The sequence below is a fragment of the Gallinula chloropus genome (genome assembly GCF_964237585.1).
Source record: "Gallinula chloropus genome assembly, chromosome: 3".
In the NCBI taxonomy this organism is placed as follows: Eukaryota; Metazoa; Chordata; class Aves; order Gruiformes; family Rallidae; genus Gallinula; species Gallinula chloropus.
The window spans coordinates 2,723,329-2,746,631 of record NC_140087.1 but is presented as its reverse complement, the minus strand read 5'-3'; the positions used below and the strand labels follow the sequence as shown (position 1 = coordinate 2,746,631).

Here is a 23,303-nt window from a genome sequence, read left to right as displayed (position 1 = left end):
TCCTCAGAGGTTCCTGTTTGATAGGAATTCCTGGGGACTGCAGTGCATTCTTTTCAAACCCATATAAAACAAAGCATCTGCTTCTTTTGCATCTCTCTGATAGCCAACTGTATCCTGGGGTGCATCAAGCATGGCATTGCCAGCCAGTCCAGGGGTGATTGTCCCACTCCACACTGCACTGGTGTGGCCTCACCCCGAGTACTGTGTGCAGTTTGGGGCCCCACCGTACTGGAGAGAGTATTGGAGAGTGTCCAGAGGAGGGAGATGAGGGTGGTGAAGGGTCTGGAGGGGAAGTGTTATGATGAGAGGCTGAAGTCCCCTGGTTTGTACAGCCTGGAGAAGAGGAGGCTGAGGGGAGACCTCATCACGGTCTGTGGCTGCCTGACAAGCAAAGGGGCAGGCACTCATCTCCTCTCTTTGGTATGGTATGAAGCTGAGACAGGGGAGGTTTAGGCTGACTATTAGGAAGAGGTTCTGTGGTTGGGCACTGGAACAGGCTCCCAGGGAAGTGGTCACAGCACCCAGCTTGGCTGAGCTCAGGAAGTGTCTGGATGATGCCCTCAGTCCCATGCTCTGACCTGGCTGGCCCTGTGTGGGGCCAGGAGTTGGACTCCATGATCCTGATGGGTCCCTTCCAACTCAAGATATTCTGTGCTTCTAAGATTCTATAACCCAAGGTCTAATACTTTTGATGATGTGGGGCAAGGAACTAGAAAGCCCCGTCCCACACCAGTTGCCTGGTTGTGTGCTACAGGGTTTTCATGGTGGTGCCAAGCTTTGTGGCACTTAGTCGTGTTTATGTTTGCTGTGTGCTGTCAGCAGGTAGCTGTCACCTGCAGGAAATGTATTTCACATCACACACTTTATGGATTGGAATTAATACTGGTGCCCATGGAACCATGGCATGTGAGAAACCTCAGCAGGACAGTCCTTGGGAACATCCAGGCACTGGGGTTTGGGGTGAAATCTAAAAGTGAAGTGAAATAAAAGCTTGAGAAAATGGACAATGGAAATATTTATCATGTTTTCCCAACTGGGAATGTGACATTTCTTCACATGCTGTCATTAGGTCTCATTTCAAGCTAGTGCTCGCTTTGCTGTGCAAGTACCTGTCAATGATCTGTCATTTCTCTCTGGTGAGACCCACCCATGTGTACATTGCTCCTCACATTTCCTAGGTCTCTAGTACCATAAGCATGTTTCAGAAATGACTGATTCCCTGTAAGAAGTATATGCCAAACATACATCTTAACTTAATCAAATAGGTTTGGGGTCTGTTTCTAGTGAGTTATTCACACTTCTCTAAACAAGAACAAAATTTGTTTCACTTGAAAATCACCCTTATTTCCTCTGCCACTGTGAATGAAACAGCAGAACCAAATTACTGTGTTGTATACCAACCCAGCATATTAATTAGAAACAACAAGAGTGTTATTCTTTCCCATGACAGGACCAAAGTCAGGCACGAAATGTAAGGGTGATTTATACCTCTTGTATTTTATTTCACCACATTTCTTTCAAGTTGTCTTGTACCAGAATTTATTTTTCCTGCTTACACAATGCAGATGAATTTATTTATGTGAAAAATGTGGTTTTGAAGCTCTCCTTCCCTTTCTTGCAAGGAAGCCTCTCCCTCTCCCCCTCCCTCCCCTGCTTTATTTTCTCAGTTTAAGGAAAATGGCTGCAGCTGGAGGGAGATGGATCACAGTCCTCTGCACATTCTTCCTGCAGCCTCTGAGTTTCAAGATGGGAAAATATCTCCTGATTTAAAATTCTGAATTAATAGTTTACTCCTTCCAAAAAGATGTTTTTGTCCAAGTTTCTAATTGATGCTGTCATTTTACATACCTCACATCAGTTAATCTGGGCTCTACCATCTAGCTGCAGATTTTCCACTTGGGATGTTTGTGCTTTTCTTTTAATGAATCTTTGCAGTTATGCTGATTTTATTTTTTTTTTCTAATTAGCTATTCCCACTTATTCTCATTTTCATCTAATTAAAATGCCATGCTAAAAATATAAGGGAAGATGCAGTTAATTTGTCTTATAAATGGATGCATAATTAATGAAAGATTGAAAAAAAGCCAACTCACAATGTGATTCTGGTGCTTTTTTCCCTGGTTTGCTCTTTCCTTAGTGATACACAAGCAAACAGCCAAAAGATTTCCATAAATTTATAAGCAGATTTAGGGCTGTATTTAAGTAGCCACCTCTGAGACAAAATAGACATTATATTAAAAATTTACTATCATCTTCCTACATTAGGCAATTGTTTGCAACTCTCATGCTCTCAGCAATATATTTGGGTTTCACCAAGTATTAAGTGTGTGTTTCAGTGAGTGGGGGGTTTGTAGTGTCTGCCTCACAGGAATGACTTCAGTCATGTTATGAAAATAAGGCTTATGTCTTTTCTGCTAAGTGTTAAAGAGGTGATGGTAAAGGCAGAGTGTGGGTGCTAGGTACTAAAGATGTCTAACTCCATACTCAGTTTAACCTTCACTTTCTGAGCTGAGTATAGCAAAAAGATGGGAAGGTTATGGTAAGATCTGAACGAACCTATTGGTAAATACATCTCCATGACATCATTATGAAAGTGAAAAATACAGCTTAATTAAAATTTTCCTCTTTCAGGTGTGATGGAAAAGGTTTGGTTTGCTTGTTTTTTCATTCATATATATATATATATATATATATATATATATATGTACATGAAAAGATGTTATACACACACCCCTCAGCATTGGTCCTGCAAGCAGACCTGCTCAGAAACCGTGAGCATTGCCTGTACTCCTCTTGAGCACTCTGGTCTGACAGACTACATCTGGGCCAGCATCAGGTATCTATTACACATCTCCTAAATCTATATTTTTACCCCACTCTTAATTCATCTTCATTTAATATTAAGGATTGGAGCTCCTGAAACATTTGATTTACACTTGTCTTTGTAACTATTTATCGAGCAAAACCCTGTGTATTGTAAATATCCCACCACAGCCATGAACCCCAGGTTTCCTAGAACAGGAGCAACTGGATTTGAAAGCAAGCCTGTTCCAAGCAATAGCTGCAGACAATAGCAACAGAGATTGGTAAGCAGCCTAAATACATGCACTGCTCCAAGTTTATCCATTTAAATACATGAAGAATGCAGTGTGGTCTTGTTTTCCCTGCAATCAGCATTCACAGGAACTGGTGGAAGTGTCAGGGCATGAAAAAAGGGTGACAAGTGACAGGAAGGATCATCCAGACCAATATTCCTTCTAAATGAAAACAATGAAAACTCTTTTTTTCCTCTTTCCTTCTCCTCCTTTTTTGTCCCTTAGGACAGTCCCCCTAAAATAAAGGGGATGAACCCTTCAGTGGTGTTTTACATGACTCAAGGGTAGGGGTATCTCCAGGTTACTTCAAGGTTTTCACACCTGAAAGACTCCCTGTCAGTTCTGAGCTCATTCCAGTGAGAGTCCTGATGCCTTTTCCCCACTGGCTTGCCAGTTCCTTCCCCAGTGTGTCCATCAGGACTAAGGAACTTCATGCTTTGATAATTTGGAGACTCAAACACAGGCTGCCTTATCTCCTTATGGTCACCTCAACTGGGGCTTTATCAGCTTCTTTGCATTTATCTTGAAGCAAAACCTGAAGTCCAGCTACAGACTGCTGTGTTCTCTCTTGAAACTTGACAACAGTTACATATTCAACCAGAATTTACTATTTATCAGTATCTTCAGTCTTCTCCAGGACTTGCTTCTGTTACAGTGCCTGTAGGAGCACAACCACACTGAGTAACTGGTGAAGTGCTTATTAGGAGAGAGGTGAACAGAGTAGTGATGCTGACATTACTAACAGACTTGCTCAATCTTCCACTTATTTAAAATGCTGGCATCCCTAATGGGATGCTATGACTCAACAAGATCCAGCACCAATGCCACTCAAATACAGGTGACGTGACACGAACCCTCCCCGCTGCTCAGGGCAGCAAACCAACAGGACTGGATTCCAAGCTGGAAATGCCTGCCCAGGGATTTCTCAAAGGAAAACTGGTGTCCTTAAAGTCTTACAAAACACTTCAGCAATGTATTTGCCCACACAGGCAAGTAGGAAAATGGTGTAAGGGCTATAAAATGAGTTCTAGTATTTTGAAGGAAGAATAGACTCTTTAAAGATTAACTGGGTAGTTGATTTCCTTTTGTTACCATAATAATCCAAAAGGCTCAAACTTCAAAAAGTGGAGGAATTCAGCAGTCTGTCCAGTAGGTGTATTCTTGTTTTACATTGTTTACCATTTAGTATAAAGCTGCTTTTTTTCCTTTTAACAAATAGCCCAAAAAATTATATAAGGCAAGCATTGTGTCGTTAATTTTAATTATCTATTATAAGTATTTTGGCAAAGTATGTTTTTGCATCCAGACTAGTAATTCACATTTGTATGCCTGGGTTTGGAAAGGGGATGCCTTTGAGATAGCAGAACAGGAGGACAGTTTTCCATGCATCACAAAGTTCCACACAAACAGGGAACTAACCACATGTAATCTTCCATGAGGATGTAAATAAATGGTATCTCTGTGAGAAATGAATATGTCTGGTCATGTCTTCATACCTTAGGCACCCACGTGGTATGAATGGCTGGTGTCTCTCATAAGAGCCATTCAAACTCTCCTTCTTGACTACAGACAGGCAGAGAGAGTTTAGACTCATAAATTGAATGTTCCTTTCAGTGATGGTAAAAAAAACCCAACACCATTACTCACTCCTCCATGTTCTCAGCTACAATTCCTGGCCTGGTCCCTAGTGTGGTTATGACCTTTGTGCCTTTTTATTTCACAGAATCACAGGTTTCCTCCATACCTTTTGTTCCCTACCCTTTCTGCATCCTTGCTTTTCAGGGGAGCCTCGCTGCCTATAATCTCAATTAGTGTGTGTGTATCTGTGTGTATATACTAACCACACAACCAACTTCTTGGTATTTATCCTCACGATTACTTTAGACCATGTCTACTTTCAAGAAGAAACAAGTGCCTGTGAAAATATTTCTGAAATTATTAGATAAAAGCATGTCAAACCAATCTTAATTTGATTTACTCTAGAAGTGTTTTTCTATGTCTAAAGCTAAATTTGTGATTTCAACTCCCTCTACTGTCAGTCAAGTCACACTGCAATACATCTCTCAGTGGTGTGTTGCTTTTAAACAAGTTACATTCTGGGCATGCCTGATTCTCTGCTTTGGCTGTCAAGGGAATCTACATCACTAGGTTGATGTTTAAACATCCACAGTCAGGTTAGATAAATCCCATCCATAGAAACTTAATGAAAGAACAATTTGGTTATTTGAAACCTCTGTGAGGCAGCGTGATTAGGAAAAGTGTTCTCAGACCAGTGCTAATCTCTGTTGAACATAGTTTCTCAAAAGCCTTTGGGTTTCCTTCTCAGTGGTGAAACCAAGAATAAAAAGTGATCAATGAAAAACTACATTATTTACTAGAAAGTCTCCTTAATAAATAGAGAAGATGGAAACTTTTATTTTAATTTAACTGATACATTTCTTCTCAACTTACTGTTTTCAGAGGGGGTTGACTTGCCCTCACCATGGGTTCAAGGTACTTTAAGCACACAAACCCCTAACAAAACTCACAGGATCGCTTCAAAGAAAAGCAGCATTTGCAGTTTTTCTCATGTCAAAGACAGGCAGCAGAGATAAGAAAGGATGGTTTGTTTGCTGAGTGCAAACTACTGCTTATCTGGGAAAAAGCAGCTCAGGGTTTTAAAGTCCTAGAAGTAGGTGAGGTGAAGGTAGCTGGACAGCTTCACTGTTGCCAGAGGGTAATTTCAACACTGATGGTATCAACAGAGGGGCAAGGCCTAATCCCTTTGGAGTCTGCAATAGCTGGGAAGGTTTAGTAGGAGACTTGAGGTCTTTATAATGACCATCTCTATCCAAAGCAATCCAACAGTAAAAGTACAGCTAGCCAGGTGCCACATGGCCTGCAACCAGGCTGCTGTGGCTACTTCTGACACTTCCAAGATCTGAAGGGTGCAGACAGCTGTTCCGAGGCTGAAAGATGAAGGTGCCAAAGGCAGTGCCTGCCATAGGTCACCACTGCTCCCTGCTCAGCACCTCAGCCCTAACCTAACCTCCCCAGGGCCTCTCCCCCCTGCCAAAATCTGCTGCTACTCCCATGGGGAGTACAGGTCCCATGCACAGTACTCCCATGGGGAGGACAGAGCATTACTCACTAGTTGCTAATCTGTCAGCTGCTTGTGGGTCATTGGGAAGAGGGGAGGGAGATGGAGACCTGTGGTCTGAGTCACCCTTTTTTGCCCAGCCCTCACCTTGCATGATAAAAAGCCCTGCAGCCACAAGCACCTGGGTCACAAACCTTCACAATGCAGCCCTCCTTTGGCTTACATGCTCTTCTTCTGGTGACCATTACCCTGAGTCCAGCAACTGCCACAGCACAGAGTGGAAAAGATGCCACGGGAGAAGATGTCTATCCCCCTCTGTGGGACCTTGCCCCTGAGAGCCTGATGGATTTCCAAGTCAAGGACAACAGAACTGTGATCAATGCTTGGAGCTATCGGGAGCGGCTGGGACTGTACAAGAGCTTGCTCAACTCTTCAGCCAAATACTTTTCTGCCTTTGGATCCCGAAATGTTGGCAATATTCTCTGGGGATTACCACTGCAGCATGGGTGGCAATTCCATACAGGTAGGAGTTAGGTCATTAAGCTGCTGGAACAGCTACGTTTTTACCAGACCCACTCTGGGTCATCTTTTCCCAGGTTTCTGCCTCTCCAGTCCAGTAGAGCCTCAGACAGTACAAATTTTGACATACTGAGCTAAGCTGCCATGTCGAAAGAGAAACCCTGAACAGAGGGAACACCCTTGCCTTGTTGAGCAATAGCTGTTAAACTTCCTAACAGGAGCAGGCATGGCTCAACACAGGTCTGCTCAGACTCCAGATCTGCAGCTCAGATGGGCAACATCTCAGTTAGCTGAAAGTCTTTGAAAAAATATTTCCAGTTCCTTTGAATCCCATTGGGTAGACCCTTGAGTTCTGCACTCTGCAGTGCCTTGCTGAAGTTGTTAACTCAGAGCCTTTTTTTGGTTGCTAATGTTATAATCTCTTTTTGGTGGTTGGAGTTTAATTTCTGACACAGACAGCCAAAAGTTCACCTCTTCCTCTGACTATTTGCTTCCATTTGCTATTTGTGCTCAGTTTAGGAGTAGCCTTATTATTTTCTTAATAAGTTTTTTGTTCTTTTTTTTCAAAAATTAAAGATTGTTCTGCTGTTTGTTTCAAACTCTGTCCAGACTCTAATGGCTCATCCCACAGAAACTGGTTGTTATCTGGGGTCATTCTTGTTTGCTTGTTGGCCACACCAGGGAAGCAGACACAGGAACACAAGGGAAAGGTCCTTTGAGGCTAAGGCTGCAGTATCTTATCAAGGGCTTTATCAGAGAACATGTTTTCCCATGTGCTGCTTCACACGCAGCTTGCAGTGAAGCTTTTCCATTCCAAGCTGGAGTTGTCTTGCCTTGTTCTAACTGGGAGAGGTGGAAAGAAAGGAATAGGAGTAGTGGTGCTTTCAGGAACCCTGGTTAGTACCAAGGCATAAGCAACTACATCTGTCTGCCTCTTGGTTCCTTTATTGGTTGAAGTCTGTAGTTTTGTGAAGTGATGGTTTGGCTGGAGCTGTCTGTTTGGAAGAAGCAGAGGTGCTGCAGCTGGTGGTGGAGGAAGGCTGCCAGCATTTAGTCACACATAATAGAAAGTTAACTGCCAAGTCAAAACAAGGAAAAGGAGGTGAAGTAGGAAAATCCAAGCAGTAGGCAACTGGCTGGCAAACAGGCAGCAGCAAGAATTCTGTTGGAGTTTAGGCAAGGAATGTTTATGTATAGGAAAAGAAAGAAGATGAGGAGGATGGCTGGTGCAGCAGTAGAGTTGACCCAGTGGGAAGCAGAGGCAAAGATGACTGGATGCAGCTCTGCTTCAGTGGTAACCTGCTGGAACAACCTAGTTGTGTAGGGTGGCCTCATCCACAAAGTGAAGATGTGGCTGGTTGCAGTAACGCTGCCCAAATAGAAAGGAGGGGCACAGTGGGAGAGAGAAAGGTTTGTTTCCTGGTTGCACATACAGGTAATGACTTACTGTGACCTGCCAAAGAGTCATAGGGCTGCTCCTTAGTCAAGGAGATAGATTGTTGATATTACATCATCAGTACACTGAAAAAATAGTAGAAAGAGAAATGTTACCTGGCTAGAAATAATTTATCAGTAAAAAAAGTGAGAAGTGGCTAAGTGGATGAAGGGGAAAGGCAGACATGGTGTGTACAGAAGTGAGGTTAGTAACTGGCTAACCTAGTGCAGATAGGCAACCTGGCTGGATTAGTGGGGAATGATTGAAGCATTTGCCTATCAACAAAACAAACCTGGGCAAGCAACAGCAGGATTTGAGGGCAAGACAGCAGATCCTTGAAAACACGACACAGTTTTTTGCATGAACAATGCTGCCTGGCCATGAAAGTTATGTTGTGCTGCTTGAGAAAATATTTTTATGGATGTGGTCTTATATAAACCATAAAGTCATGCTACTGTTTAGTAAGAGCACTGCACATAATCACAGTAATCTGCACGTGGGCATACAATTAAATCAGTGATTTGTCTAAATTTACAGTAGAGACAATGATGTTGAGACATCAGATAATAGGGATGAGATTGTGGAAGCAGAAATTGTCGCTTGGGAGATGGAGCTAAACCAATAGTCCTACCTGCACAGACAGAGGAATCTGGATACTCTCCACCTTCACTTGGGAGAACTGATGTATAAAGTATAAATCCAGGAGCAAGGACTTTAAGAAAGATTCAGGTGGCACTGTATGCCTGAAAAGTTGGAAAGGTTTTACCTGTATTTAGGAAGAAGACAAAAATGGGATAAGAGCACAAAAATATCTATTTATTTTACATCAGCAGTAGATGAGACATTAATGTAACTATAGAATAAAGAACATTTAAAGACCTAGAGCTAAACAGAAAAAGTGCATCAAAGGTAGACTGTATCAGACCAGCTGAATGTTTTCCTTTATGGTATGATCGATGTTTTACCAAAGTTCAGAAATGTAGTTCCTCCTTGTCATAGGAATCACAGGGGTTGGAAGGGACCTCGAGCACCCATCGGGTCCAACCCCCCTGCCAAAGCAGCTCCCCAGCTCATATTGCACTGATAGGCATCCAGAGGGGTCTGGAATCTCTCCAGAGATTTTATATAATCAAAGTGTAGCATGAAAGTTTTAATAACACTTTAAATAGTAAGAATGAAAAGGGGAATTTCACGTCTGGTCAGGGAACAGCTAAAGGACAGTCTAGTGATGAGCATCACTAGGGGCAGTTTACAGCTCAGAGTTCTTCAATCATCATTCCTCACAACAGCTGCATGTAGATTTTTCATTCACAACCTGGTCATAAACAATAGCAAAGAAATCTTGCTGATGAGGTTGCACATAATTGCTGATGACCCACAGCTGGGAGGCAGGGTCAGTGTGGTGACTGGCATAGCATGTGTAGACCTGAGGACTGAAATAGTAATCCTGTTAAGCACAGGGAATAGGAGGATAAAGAGAGGCCATGCCTGGAGTCTAGACCTGGATGTCAGGTTAATACTTCCAGCTTCAAGTAATTCATGTGTATCTTAAATATAAGATATATCTTATATACGACTGATACTGCTTGGGACTCTTCATTTTCCCAAAACACCTGGGCTGTCCATCTTTGGTAAATCTCCTGTGCAATTCTTCTGCAACATGTTGTCTTCCTTTTTTTTTTCTTTTCCTTTATCCTTCCCATCCATCCCCTTAGCTCACCAGTGAACTGCTTCTGCCTATTTCTGGTGCCCTGTGTCAAAGTAGAGTCTTGGAGGAAAAACACTTTCTGTAAATATATATTAAAAAAATAATAAAAAAATAATAAATCCTGTTGAACTCAATTCCTCACCACTGCAACTTAATGCTCCCAGTGCTCTGCCACTGAAAGATACAGACCTGAGCAGCCAGTATGCCCCAAAGCACAAGTCAGCTAGAGAGGATAATTAGGATAATCTGTGTGCACATGGTTCATGATCATCCCTTCTCCTCCAGTAAAAAGTACCAGAAAATGTGGTTTAGTTTTTAAAGAATGTAATGAGGTTTAGTTCTAACCTGACAGAAATGACAACGTTGGCATTCTGCTGATTTGTCAGAGACTTTAGTGCTCTGCAGGGGAGAGTTGGAACCAAATCCAGCTGGAGGCTGGTCACGAGTGGCGTCCCCCAGGGCTCAGTCCTGGGTCCGGTCTTGTTCAACATCTTTATCAGTGACCTGGCTGAAGGGATTGAAGCTCCCTCAGTCAGTTTGCAGATGACACCAAACTAGGGGGAAGTGTTGATCTGCCTGAGGGTGGGGAGGCTCTTCAGAGGGATCTGAACAGGCTGGACCCATGGGCTGAGACCAACGGGATGTAGTTTAACATGGCCAAGTGCAGAGTGCTGCACATGGGACAGAACAACCCCCTGCAGCGCTACAGGCTGGGGGAGACTGGCTGGAGAGCTGTCAGGCAGAGAAGGACCTGGGGGTGTTGGGTGACTGCAGGCTGAATATGAGCCAGCAGTGTGCCTGGGTGGCCAGGAAGGCCAATGGCATCTTGGCTTGTATCAAAACCAGTGTGGCCAGTAGGTCTGGGGAGGTGATTGTGCCCCTGTACTGGGCATTGGTGAGGCCACACCTCGAGTGCTGGGTGCAGTTCTGGGCTCCCCACCATCAGAAGGACATTGAGGTCCTGGAGCGAGTGCAGAGAAGGGCAACCAGGCTGGGGAAGGGGCTGGAGGGCAAATCCTATGAGGAGTGTCTGAGGGAGCTGGGGGTGTTTAGCCTGGAGAAGAGGAGGCTGAGGGGAGACCTTCTCACCACCTACAACTACCTGAAGGGAGGTTGTAGAGAGATGGGCGATGGTCTCTTCAGCCAGGTGACAGGAGATGGGACAAGGGGCAATGGCATGAAGCTGTGCCAGGGCAGGGACAGATTGGATATTAGAAAAACATTTGTTACTGAAAGAGTTGTCAGGGCTGGAACAGGCTGCCCAGGGAGGGGGTTGAGTCACCTTCCCTGGGTGTGTTCAAAGAAAGGGTTGATGAGGTGCTTAGGGATATCGTTTAGCTTAGGATGGGAATGGTTGGACTCGATGATCTTCAAAGGTCTCTTCCAACCTTGTGATTCTGTGATTCTGAGTTTGGGAGCTTCTAGAAAAGCTCAAGTCATTGGACCTGACCACAGTAATTTCATGTCATATATTTAAAGCAAGACTTCCTGACTCACTACATGACTAATTACCACGTAATGTACGTGTACATGACGCTCTGGGGAATTAGGCAATTTCTCCACATCACGTGCTTAAAGTAAAATACGCCCCACGTGCTGTCAGGAGTCATTGGGAAATGTCCTGCATGTTTGCCACGGCACAGAGGCTTGAAAACCCTGCTAATCAGACACAACAATGTCTGCATGCCTAGCTTCACAGTAAGGCCATGTTTGTATGCATCATTAGACTGGAAGGGATTCTGTATCACACAGCCCAATTAGGTGAGACAATCACTAGTACATTTAATTCATGGTATTCTGCTCATTAAGAGGCTCTCCTACACTAGCAACCCTGCACAGCCATGTGAGTGTTTGTGTCTGTATGCACATGTATATTTATAGCATAAAAATGTCCCTGTGATGTCCTACTTTCAGACAGCTCTATAGATCCTCAATATACATTCACAGGGAGGAACGAATGGAACCGTAAAGCGCAATCACGTTACCGCGCTCTGCGTGAGGTATCGACTGAGAAATTCAACTGCTCCAAGAACTGCAGTTTATGAAGCAAAACAGCAGTAATTGCTCCACTTCTTGGAGCAAAATTCTACATGCTTTACTCCTATATATGTTTTTCATCTCGATGGGATTTCTTGTGTGAAGAATACCTGGTGTGTTATTTTATCCGATGCAGGCAGATTAGCAGATCCCTCTGGCACGACTCCTTGTGGCTCTGAAGATGGAGACCTCCTGTGCATATCTGTAAAAAGCTGGTGGGCCTGTAAGTATATGCTATTGTACTCTTCTCTGAAACATGATTAGTGCCCAAGAAGGCAATTCAGGGTTTTTCTTCCCCTTAGAGCTCTACATTACAGAGTCGTTTCAATTCTCCACTGAAAACGTGTGGCAATGCACCTGAGTGTGAATAAAGGAGAGTTCATTGGCTTTGGTAACCTGTTCAAGGAAGGGAAAGAATGGGAATCTGCAAGCCTTAGCAATGTTTACAGTGCACAAACACATAGAAAAAGGAGTTGGAAACACCATGACAGGTATCTACATTTGAAAATGTTTGTAGAAGTTGCAGTTTCCAATTACTCCAGAGCAGATTTGTCCAGTTCAGATGGGTGTACTTCAAACTAAGCTTAGTGTATGCCAAGCAGCAGTCTCTGTGGTTCTTTCATCACCCTTGCCCTTGGTAATACAAATCTGAGAGGACTTTTCTGTGTTCAGTTGCACATCCACAACTTCACTATGGTCAGTAGGCTACAGAAAATGAAATAAGGGGAGACTTTGTGCCAATTATATCAAAATAACTTCATTAGCTTCATCATATTGACAATTTTTATGTAGCAGACTTTCAAGCATTCAGCAGAAACTTAGTTAATACTCTGACCTGGTGTACATGAGCTGTGTGCAACAATTTCTGTTCACTTTAATATTGGCTTTGGAGTTCAAATAGGTTGAAATCCTGGTTTTTGTTTTGCTGTGTTTTTCATTGATCCAATAAGTAGCAACAAACTGAAGACAGATCTGAACTTCCAATATCAGTATCACTGATGTTTTCAGTATTTTCCTCAATATCTCTAAAGCCTCCCCCAAAATGGAGATACCCAAAATTCCTGTGTACTTTTGATAATTCAGGCCATTGCCAGGCAGCCCTGTTGAACTGGAGCTAACCAAGTTAATAGCTGGTTTCTCTTATGAGACACACAGTAATTCCATGTGTAAAAGTATGTATCATAGATGTGACAGGAGAACGATCAAATTCGGAACCACCTTTGCACTAGGCAATGAAAAGGTAAAGTGCAGAGAAAAGGTAAAGTGACAAACTCTACTGAAGCACCAGCTGTGAGCTAACTCAGCCGTATGTGCTGTTGGCATCACTCCCGGTAGGTGTAGCAGAGCACCTTATCCTCCTGTACAATGGCAGGTGTCCTCTGTCAGGATCATGGGAGGAATAGTAAATAGTGTGTAAGATGGGATGCCATAACCAAATTATCACAGAGTCACAGAATCACAAGGTTGGAAGAGACCTTTGAAGATCATCAAGTCCAACCATTCCCATCCTGTGCTAAACCAGATCCCTAAGTACCTCATCTACCCTTTCTTTGAACACACCCAGGGAAGGTGACTCAACCCCCTCCCTGGGCAGCCTGTTCCAGCCCTGACAACTCTTTCAGTAACAAATGTTTTTCTAATATCCAATCTGTCCCTGCCCTGGCACAGCTTCATGCCATTGCCCCTTGTCCCATCTCCTGTCACCTGGCTGAAGAGACCATCGCCCACCTCTCTACAACCTCCCTTCAGGTAGTTGTAGGTGGTGAGAAGGTCTCCCCTCAGCCTCCTCTTCTCCAGGCTGAACATCCCCAGCTCCCTCACCCATTCCTCAAAGGATTTGCCCTCCAGCCCCTTCCCCAGCCTGGTTGCCCTTCTCTGCACTCGCTCCAGGACCTCAATGTCCTTCTGATGGTGGGGAGCCCAGAACTGCACCCAGCACTCGAGCTGTGGCCTCACCAGTGCCCAGTACAGGGGCACAATCACCTCCCCAGACCTACTATTAAAAAACAACATATAAATAAATATTACAAATTGTATCTAAATTAGTACAGATACCATCATTAGCTTATTTCAGTACATACATCCCACTGCTGACCACAGGTTTACCAGCTGCTTGTGGTGTGGGAGGCTGTTCTTTTTTCCTATGAGGGAATTTGTCTTTGGTTTTTTTTTTTTTTTTTTTGGTTAACAACTCCTCCTTTTTAATTCTTGTTACAGGTATGAATTACTACCTGGCTGTCATACCCTTTCTGGGGGCCGTGGAGGCTGGTCTCTTTGGGCAGCTGCCCTACGAGGTAGAGGTATCGCCGCCAGAGGAGAGAAGGGCTGATTTCTGTTACAGCGTTGCCGACTGCCGGTCGCGCATTCCCCAGCTCATGGATGAGTGGAAGGCCTATTTTCAAGTAATATTTTTCTTTAATTTTAATTTTTATATATATATATATTGTAGGAAATTATGCCAGAATATTACCTGCCAGATTAAACTTACTTAAACTGTTATTGCTGCTATTGGTGAGGTTCAGAGAGCTTGGGTGGCTTTCAGTGACAGCTCCATATAAAAGGAAGAAGCAGAAACAAATTAAAACGTGACACAAGGTGAGTCAGAGGTAAGAAGGCTAGAATTTTTACAGGTTGTATATAGGCTTTTGCCTCCCTGTAAGAGAAATCTGCATTTTGGAGTCCGTGCCAAGAGACAGTTTTGCTGTTGCATTTGTGTGCATCTTACACTGCTGTTGTTAACAATGCAAAAGAAGCATTCCAGATAGAACTTTACCCTTTAGAAGTGGTCTTGCATTTGTATTACAGAGTTCATTTGTTCCTTTGAACATCTAAACAACTGAAAATGAGGAAATTGATTTATGGAAGGAGTTATTCTCTTTCCTCCTCATTCAACTGTTCCTTAATCCCAAGGATGACAATATTTCTTACTTCATAGATTCAATATGTACTAGTTTTATACATAGACTTCTATATTCAACTTCTTTTTTCATAGTCAAATAATTGGTAATGATCAGAAAATATAAATCACAAGTCCCTCTTGGCAACCATGAGTGAAGGCAGAGTTTTCAGCAGCAGAACTGGGTTTGTTTTCTTATGATTATTTCCCCTAAGCAGTATGTTTCAGTAGTTACTGTAAAAGATCTGCTCCTCAAATAGCCATAATGATAACCTGATAACCACTGAGGATCATGTTCTTATGTTCTGAAAATCTTCAGAAAGTTGTGGCCAGAAGTCTAGACAGGTTTTCAAGGAATCAGGTATTTCAGCAGAGAATCATCCATGGCACTCAGTTACAAAAGGTCACTGAATTATTGTGACAGAAAACCTAAATTATGTGGGTAAAACCTGGAAAAAACCCTGGCAACTGTCATTAATGTCGGTGGGGATATGTGTTCACTTTATAAATCAATACTAATCATCTTTGCCTCCCTGTGTCAGGAGTTAGTTACCTATAAAGCAGCACATTCTAACTACTCAGAAGAAATCTCCCTCAGCTTGCAAACTTACTCTCTTGTCAGGTGTGTGTAAGTCCGAAAAATTAATCAGGTTTAACCCCACTTTTCTGCCTTTTTTCCTTCCTGTTGCTGCAGTACCTGTTGTCTACAGAACACACCACCACGAGCCCTGCAACCTTCTCCTCCTTCAGTCTGGATGATGCTCTCCATTTCATGTGGACAGCACACGTTGCCTCCATTGCTCACGCACTGCCCAAGTTCCGGGACAGGTATGGGGACAAGAGGGGTGTCAAGGGAAATCTGCATGGCTCTTTGGGAGGACAGTGTGCCAACAAGGCTCTCATGAGCTTTCTTGCTTTAGGTCTCTAGTCTTTAGGATCTGCTCTTCCATTATCTCAGATGGATGACTGGCAAGAGATGGCTGCTTGGGCTGCTTGGGCAGGCAGGCTGTGGGCTTAAAATGAGATGCTGATGCCTCTCCAGGAGGCAGGGTCTGAGTCAAGAGCTGTGTCTAGCCTGGGCAGAGGCAGAGACACCAAGGGAAGTTGCATGTTAACTGCTGAAGGAGGTTGTGGCACAAGGACTGCTCGGGATTTTATACTAAACAAAACACCTTTGGGCTAAATGATTGTGTGTTCTGCAGTGGATTTCAAGTGTGTGGTACATTTCTATTTGAATTTCTTTCAGCTTAAAATATCTCTCTCACCCAGAAGCAAACTTTGGTGAAGACTGGGCTAACGGTGTAGACTTCATTGCAGCCACACACTTCTCCACGGATTTACAGACCACAAACAACTTCCAGGCCTTCCTGCCCCAGAGGATGCTTGTTGAATCGGATGCCCTCCCATCTATTAGTGACTTCAGCCCACAGCAAAACAGAGTCCTGCTTTCACTGAGAGTTCTTCACAAAGCAAATCAATTAACCGGTATGAGCTTGACCTATGGATGTCTGTAATCCAGATATTTAATATCTTGGTCCCTATTTCTACACATTTCCCTACATGAGCACATTGATTACCAATCTTGTAGCCTTCTGTGATGGCATGATTGGCTGGGTAAATGAGGGGAGAGCTGTGGACATTGTCTACTTTAACTTCAGCAAGGCTTCTGGCACTGCCACCCATAACATCTTCATAGGTGAGCTTAGGAAGTGGGGGTTGGATGAGTGGACAGGTGGGTTGAGAACTGGCTGAATGGCAGAGCCCAGCAGGTTGTGGTAAGTGCTGCAGAGAGCAGCTGGAGGCCTGTGTCCAGAGAGGACAGAGGGTACCCTCAGCAAGTTTGCTGACAACATAAAACTGGGGAGTGGCCGACACCCCAAAAGGCTGCGCTGCCATTCAGTGAGACCTGGACAGGCTGCAGAGCTGGCTGCAGAGGAACCCATGGAATTAAACAAGGGCAAGTGCAGGGTCCTGCACCTAGGGAGGGGTAACCCCAGGCACCAGTGCAGGTTAGGGGCTGGCCTGCTAGGAAGCAGCTCTGCAGAGAAGGCTCTGGGAGTCCTGGTGGACAAGAAACTCTCCCTGATCCAGCAGTTGGCCCTCATGGCCAATGGGATCCTGGGGTGCATGAAGAAGAGTGGGGCCATCAGGCTGAGGAAGTTATGCTGTCCCTCTACTCTGCCCTGGTGAGGCCACATTCTGGAGTATGGTGTCCAGTTCTGGGCTCTCCCATTCAAGAAAGACAGGGAACTACTTGAGAGAGTCCAGCAGAGGACTATGAGGATGGTGAGGGGACTGGAGCATCTCTTGTATGAGGAAAGGCTGAGAGAGCTGAAGGAGACTTAGAGGGGATCTGATTAATGCTTATAAATGTCTAAAGGGCAGGTGTCAAGAGGATGGGGCCAGACTCTTCTCAGTGGTGTCCAGTGAGAGGACAAGGGGCAACGGACACAAACTGGAGAACAGGAATTTCTATCTCAATATGAGGGAAAATCTTATTTACTCTGAAGGTGACAAAGAACTGGGACAGGCTGCCCAGAAAAGCTGTGGAGCCTCCTTCCTTGGAGATACTCAAAACCCTCCTGGACATGATCCTGTGCAGCCTGATCCAGATGATCCTGCTTTAGCAGGGGGGTTGGACTAGTGATCTGCAGAGGGCCCTTCCAACCCCTGCAGGTCTGTGATTCTGTGAGTTTTGGTACCCAACATTATGAACACTGTGCAGAGACTCACAATAAAACATCACAGCTAAAGCCAGAGCAGACCACAGAGTCAACACAGGCGTGGGATATTGACCATGCAGAGAGAGAGCCCATCATTCGTTGAGCAGGTGACCTTACTGTTTCCCTCCAGTTTCCACAGGAATTTCAAAAGCATTCAGGGCTCTTGTTTGTGTTTCACCATAAGCATTTACAGTTAAATCTGAAGCCATTAAAGCTGTAAATGAAGTTACTAGATCAGCTGATGTCATTACAGGGAAAAAGAAAACAGGCAGATGCCCTGGTCAAGCCCCACTGGAGTGTTGTGTCCAGTTCTGGGCTCCCTGGGATCAAAAGGACAGGGATCTCCTGGAGAGAGTCCAGAGAAGGGCTATGAAGATGATCAAGGGCCTGGAGCATCTCCCCTGTGAGGAAAGGCTGAGTGAGCTGGGTCTGTTCAGCCTGGAGAAAAGAAGACTAAGGGGGGACCTTATTAATGTTTATAAATATCTTAAGCAGGGGATGCAGGGGGAATGGGCAGCCCCTTTTCAGTGTCTGTGGGGACAGGACAAGGGGCAATGGCTGCAAGTTGGAGCACAGGGAGTTCCACACCAACATGGGGAAGAACTTTTCCCCAGTGAGGGTGAGGGAGCCCTGGGACAGGCTGCCCAGGGGGTGTGGAGTCTCCATCTCTGGAGAGATTCCAGCCCCGTCTGGATGCCGCCCTGTGCAATATGAGCTGGGGAGCTGCTTTGGCAGGGGGGTTGGACCCCATGAGCTCTCCTGGTCCCTTCCAACCCCTGTGATTCTATGATTCTATGACTCTGTGATTCTATGATGATGAAGAACAACTTGCACGTCCACAAGCATCCTGGGTTTTGGTTCTTTGGTTGGTTTTAGGCTTGTTTTGTTGTTTGTTTGGGTTTTTTTTCCCTTCAGTCTTTGGTTTAACATAGAATAGCACCTGTCCCAGCAAACCCGTATCCTTAGACAATTCTGGCTCCTGCGTTCACTAAAATAAGTTGCGCATCCCCATCCAGCGGTGAGACCCAGAACTGCTCTCATCTGCGCTGCCAGCTCCTCCGCGGGTATTGCCGGGCTGGGTGTTTTAGTTTGTCCTTGGAGAGGGAAAGTCATTCAGAATCTTTACATGAGAACAGAATATGCAAAGACAGTGGAAAACTGATACCCGGAGCCATGGCGTTTGTTTTGTGACCTTCTCTCTGTCCACCTCAGTAAAAATGTTCTCACTGGCTGTATTCACAGCAATAAAGGCTGGTTGAGGGAGCTATTCAGTGCTACAGGAGAGCATCCTGGCATCAGAGAGCGCTTCCTTCACTCCTTCCACACCGAATGAGGGGAGCCTGATAGTCTGAATGAGGATATTAACAGCTCCATCCCACGACTCGCAGCCTGTGACACAGTTCAGTGCTGCTTGGTGGAGCTTCCAGGAGGGGAGGGGGGCACAGCGAGGACAAGCACGGCCAGCAGAGCAGCAAGAAGGGAGCAGGACAGATGAGGGATCGCTGGGTGCTGACCATGGTAGGGAAATGAAGAAGCATCATGCAGGTGCAGCCACAATGAAGTCTGCAGCTTAGATCCCTGGCACTGCAGGCAGGAGATTTCCCTGAGTCTGTGGGGAAGGTCAGCTGAGAATTAAACTCGACTTGGTGACATCTTCACAGATCAGAAAAGGAGCTGTAAAAGAAATTTGACTTGGGTCTGGGTCCGCAGCACCAGCAGGGACCTGAAACTCTGTATCTTAGTGCTGCAAAACTCAAAGGGCAAAGTGTGACACCCTGGTTTTGTAGTCAGATTCCCGAAACTTCTAAATACACCCTGTGAGATGGGGAGTCCTCTTCTAGTGCTGCTAACTTCAACAGCCGACAGAGGGTCTCAGTAGCTCTTAGGATGGGACCCTGTCCAACCCAGAGTGAGAGATGATGTCTTGATTCAGAGTTGGGTTACGCTTTAGTTCCCTCTAGCTGCCTCCCTTGCCATAGGGGAGGGACCTGTATTGGGAGAGCGCTGTGCTGCCTCTAGAGCTTCTTGACCCATGTCAGAAGCTTTATATGTTATGCTCTGCCCCTCACTGATACCCAAAGGTGGAATAGCAGATGCTTTCTTAATCAAGACCTCCCCTATTGTCCTCACCTGTTCTGTGGTCCTCCTAGGGAAGAGGACTGACGCCTTCTCCTCTTAACTCCTCATCTCCCTCATAGACAGTGTGCAGTTCTTCAGCACTGCCAGTTTTACACAAAAGCATGTTTTGCAGGACAATGAATTCCTCTAGGTTTTTCCTGTAGACTTTTTTTGTTTTTCTCCTCAGATTTCATCTGTGGGCCCTTTATTCACCATCAAGGTCAGCACTGGAGGAGCAGGCAATGCCCATCTGGCAAACTGGTGCCAATGTCGGGCTGGTCAGGCATACCTCCTACCGAGCCACTGCTCATTGCCTGGATCACACTATTAGGATCATTTGCTCCTTTAGCTCAAAGCCTTAGCTGGCAGAAGGGCGAATTCTTGGTTGATTCAGGGTAGGAAGAAAGACTAGCTTGATTACCAGGCTGCTGCTTCATAAGCCATGAAGCTTATGGCTCAACACTGCCAAGTGTCAGGTGTTGCTGGAAGAATCCCAGACACAGATACAGCCTGGGAGAAGAGCTCCTGGAGAGCAGCCCTGCTGAGAAGGACCTGGGGATTCTGGTGGATGAGAAACTTAACATGAGCCAGCAGTGGCTCTTGCAGCTCGTAGGGCCAATGGGATCCTGGGCTCCATCAGCAGAGGGGTGGCAGCAGGGACAGGGAGGAGATTGTCCCTCTCTGCTCTGCCCTCGGGATGCCCCAGCTGGAGTCCTGTGTCCAGAGCTGGGGCCCCCAATACAAGAAGGATGTGGAACTGTTGGAGAGGGTTCAGAGGAGCCACAAGGATGATTAGAGGGCTGGAGCACCTGCCCTACAAAGAGAGGCTGAGGGAGCTGGGCTTGTTCAGCCTGGAGAAGAGAAGGCTGTGGGGGGACCTCATTGCAGCCTTCCAGTCCCTGAAGGGAGCTTATAGGCAGGAGGGGATTCGACTTTTTAAAAGAGCAGATAATGGCAGGACAAGGGGGGATGGACTAAAGCTAAAGGAGGGAAGGTTTAGATTACATATTAGGGGGAAGTTTTTTACAGAAAGAGTGGTGAGGGGCTGGAACAGGCTGCCCAGAGAGGTGGTGGATGCCCTGTCCCTGGGGGTGTTCAAGGCCAGGTTGGATGGGGCCCTGGGCAGCCTTGTGTAGCTCCAGGCCTGGAGGTTAGTGTCCCTGCCTGTGGCAGAGGGGTTGGAGCTCTGTGACCCTTGGGGTCCCTTCCAACCCATGCCATGCTATGATTCTATGATTCTAAGCTGCCTGCAGTTGCAGAACAAGACGTTAACACGTGTCTTCGATCATTTGGACTTACAACATCAGTGACAAGGGAGCAAGCCCAGTTGCCTATCAATACAAAGGCTCCTGAGCTGAATGAATGGCCTGTGTCTCCCCACAGAGTTGTAGGCAATTATCACCCCGTTGGCACGCTCCAGCTTTGTCTACATTTCAGCATCCACGAGTGAGTGGTGGGTGTTTGCTGCCAGACGTGTGCTCCATCCCCTGTGTGCCACGAGCTGTGTGTGCTCTGCATTAATCTGCCAGTGTCATGTTGTGTTTCTTCCCAAGGAGGGTTGCTGCTGAAGCTCTGGCGAAGGGCGATGTCTACTGAATCAGGAAGAAAAATGGGCAGAAAGCTGATTCAAGCCTTGGCTTCGAGTGAGAAGTTTGACCCCGCGGGGATACGTGATGAGTGGGCAGGAGCACATCTGACAGGGCTCAGTCTCTAGATAAAAAGCAGCTCCAACACTGATTGATTTACTCTTTTAGCAGATACGTGTCTGGTAACCTGGCATTGGTAATTCCTTACAGCAGGATTTCCTGAGCAGCCATGTGTGTGCCTCTCTCCCATCTTGAATCAGTATTTTTATCCTTAATTTTCCTAATTAGATCGTTTGCTTAACTCATTTCCTTATAAATAAAACGCCTCTCAGAAAATCTTACTTTATTACATATTTTTTTGACTTTATAAATAATGCAACTTTATTGGAGATGAAATAAAAAAAAAAAGCAAATGATATTCTGCTTCAGATTGTGATTTCCCCCTTTGTACAGGTTTCCCACCAGACATGTAATTACTCAGCTCCTTGATGGTCAAGCAGATGATCATTCAAAGCTTTTCTTTGAAGTTCTGGTCCAAACCCAATGCCTCGAGTATTCCCCACCGAAGCTTTTATTTCACAGACCAGCCTCAATTAAATTTGAAGCTTTCAGGCTCTTCAGATGAAAAACTTGAGTCCAGATGGATGCCCTTGGTATGCTGCTCTGCACTGAGTGCGTGCTTCACAGTACTGCAGAGCCAGTCCCAAGGAGTCCTGAAGCAAATGAGCTCATTCTGTGGCAGCTATTACATGACCAACAGAGATCTCTGGCACTTGATTAATTTAATTTACCTCAAGAAAACATTGATCTGTCCATCGATTTATGCAATTATGATGTGGACTGTGTAGCCACAGGTTGCTGTTCCATTCCTGCATGTCCAAGTCTTCTTGTTGCAGCGTGTCATACATCAGATGTGTATGTTCACACTGTGTGTCCTCCCAGCTCCTGCCACACCTAAATACAGGTAACTACCCTGCTCTTCTGGGTTGTCCTGCTTTCCATTGAGATAATTTCCTTTCTAGCCATGGATGTAGTGCTGTGGTTTAGCTTTAGGGTGAGAACTAACGTTACCAACATGCTGGTTTTAGTAGTTGCTGGGTGGTTGCAGTGCCTACACAGTAATCCAGGGTCTTTTCAGCTTCCCAAGCCCTGCCAGGTGCAGAAGCAGCTGGGAGAGCCCATCCAGGACAGCTGGCCCAGGCTGGCCAAAGGGACATTCCCTGCCACAGAAATGGGGAAGCTGACCAGAAGGCAGGATTGCTGCTGGAAACAGGGTGGGCATCAGGATGGGGTTATTTAGCTTCTGCATGTGGCAAGCAACTGCATTTGTGCATCTCTTGGGTATTATTATGGTTACTGTTATACTAATCATTGTCATTGTTATTACTATTATCATTCCCTTGTTTTTTTATCCTATTAAACTGTCTTTATCTCAACCCATGAGGTAGGTTTTTTCATTGTCCTCCACATCCCCTTGGGGGGATGGGGTGTGAGTCACCAGCTGCGTGGTGCTTAGTTACTGGTTGGGGCAAAACCACAACAACATGGGTGATAATGCATATTGGGAATTGATTACAAGAGTTCAGCATCAGAGCTTGTGGGGACATTGCCCTGCAGGCAGCCAGGGCTTGAAGTTTCTTAGGAAATATGCTGGCTTGGATTCTCCATCCTTATGAAAGCTTCCCCCAGGGAGCAGGCATGGCTAGAGCAGCTTTCTGCAGTGGAGAGCAGAGGATGCCAATACAGCCACTGCCTGTTGCGTCCTGTCAGGTCCCAGCTTGCACTACAGCATAGTTAGAAATGCCATAAGCCTTAGACTTCTGAGCCAAAATAAAAGAAAGCAACTTTGCTTTGCCCCCATTTCAGGTCTGCCCCACAGTTTTGGGGGCATGTAGCATCTCAGGTGGCAACTATGGCCCACACCCCTCACCCAGGAGAGGTGCATGTGCCACGTGCTCCTCTGCTGGAGCAGGCAGATGCACTCACACGCTGCATTTCATTTGTAGCCGTGGTCGTGACACCCTTCCTGACACCCCTACAACACCCAGACATTTTCCACGGGTGTTAGGGGTGAGATTCGGAGACCCAGCTTTTCCCCCTGCACCAG

The 23,303-nt window shown here is 45.4% G+C and overlaps 1 protein-coding gene across 1 annotated transcript; it reads left to right on the top strand.

The window, feature by feature from the left end:
• Nucleotides 1–6,375: 6,375 nt before the first annotated feature.
• On the top strand, nucleotides 6,376–21,324 carry LOC311190430 (protein LEG1 homolog; the record flags this gene model as incomplete). Its single annotated transcript, XM_084262339.1, has 6 exons — nucleotides 6,376–6,697; nucleotides 12,010–12,096; nucleotides 14,091–14,275; nucleotides 15,464–15,597; nucleotides 16,016–16,254; nucleotides 21,164–21,324. The coding sequence occupies 6 exons, from the start codon at nucleotides 6,376–6,378 to the stop codon at nucleotides 21,322–21,324; spliced, it is 1,128 nt and encodes a 375-aa protein (XP_084118465.1).
• Nucleotides 21,325–23,303: the final 1,979 nt, after the last annotated feature.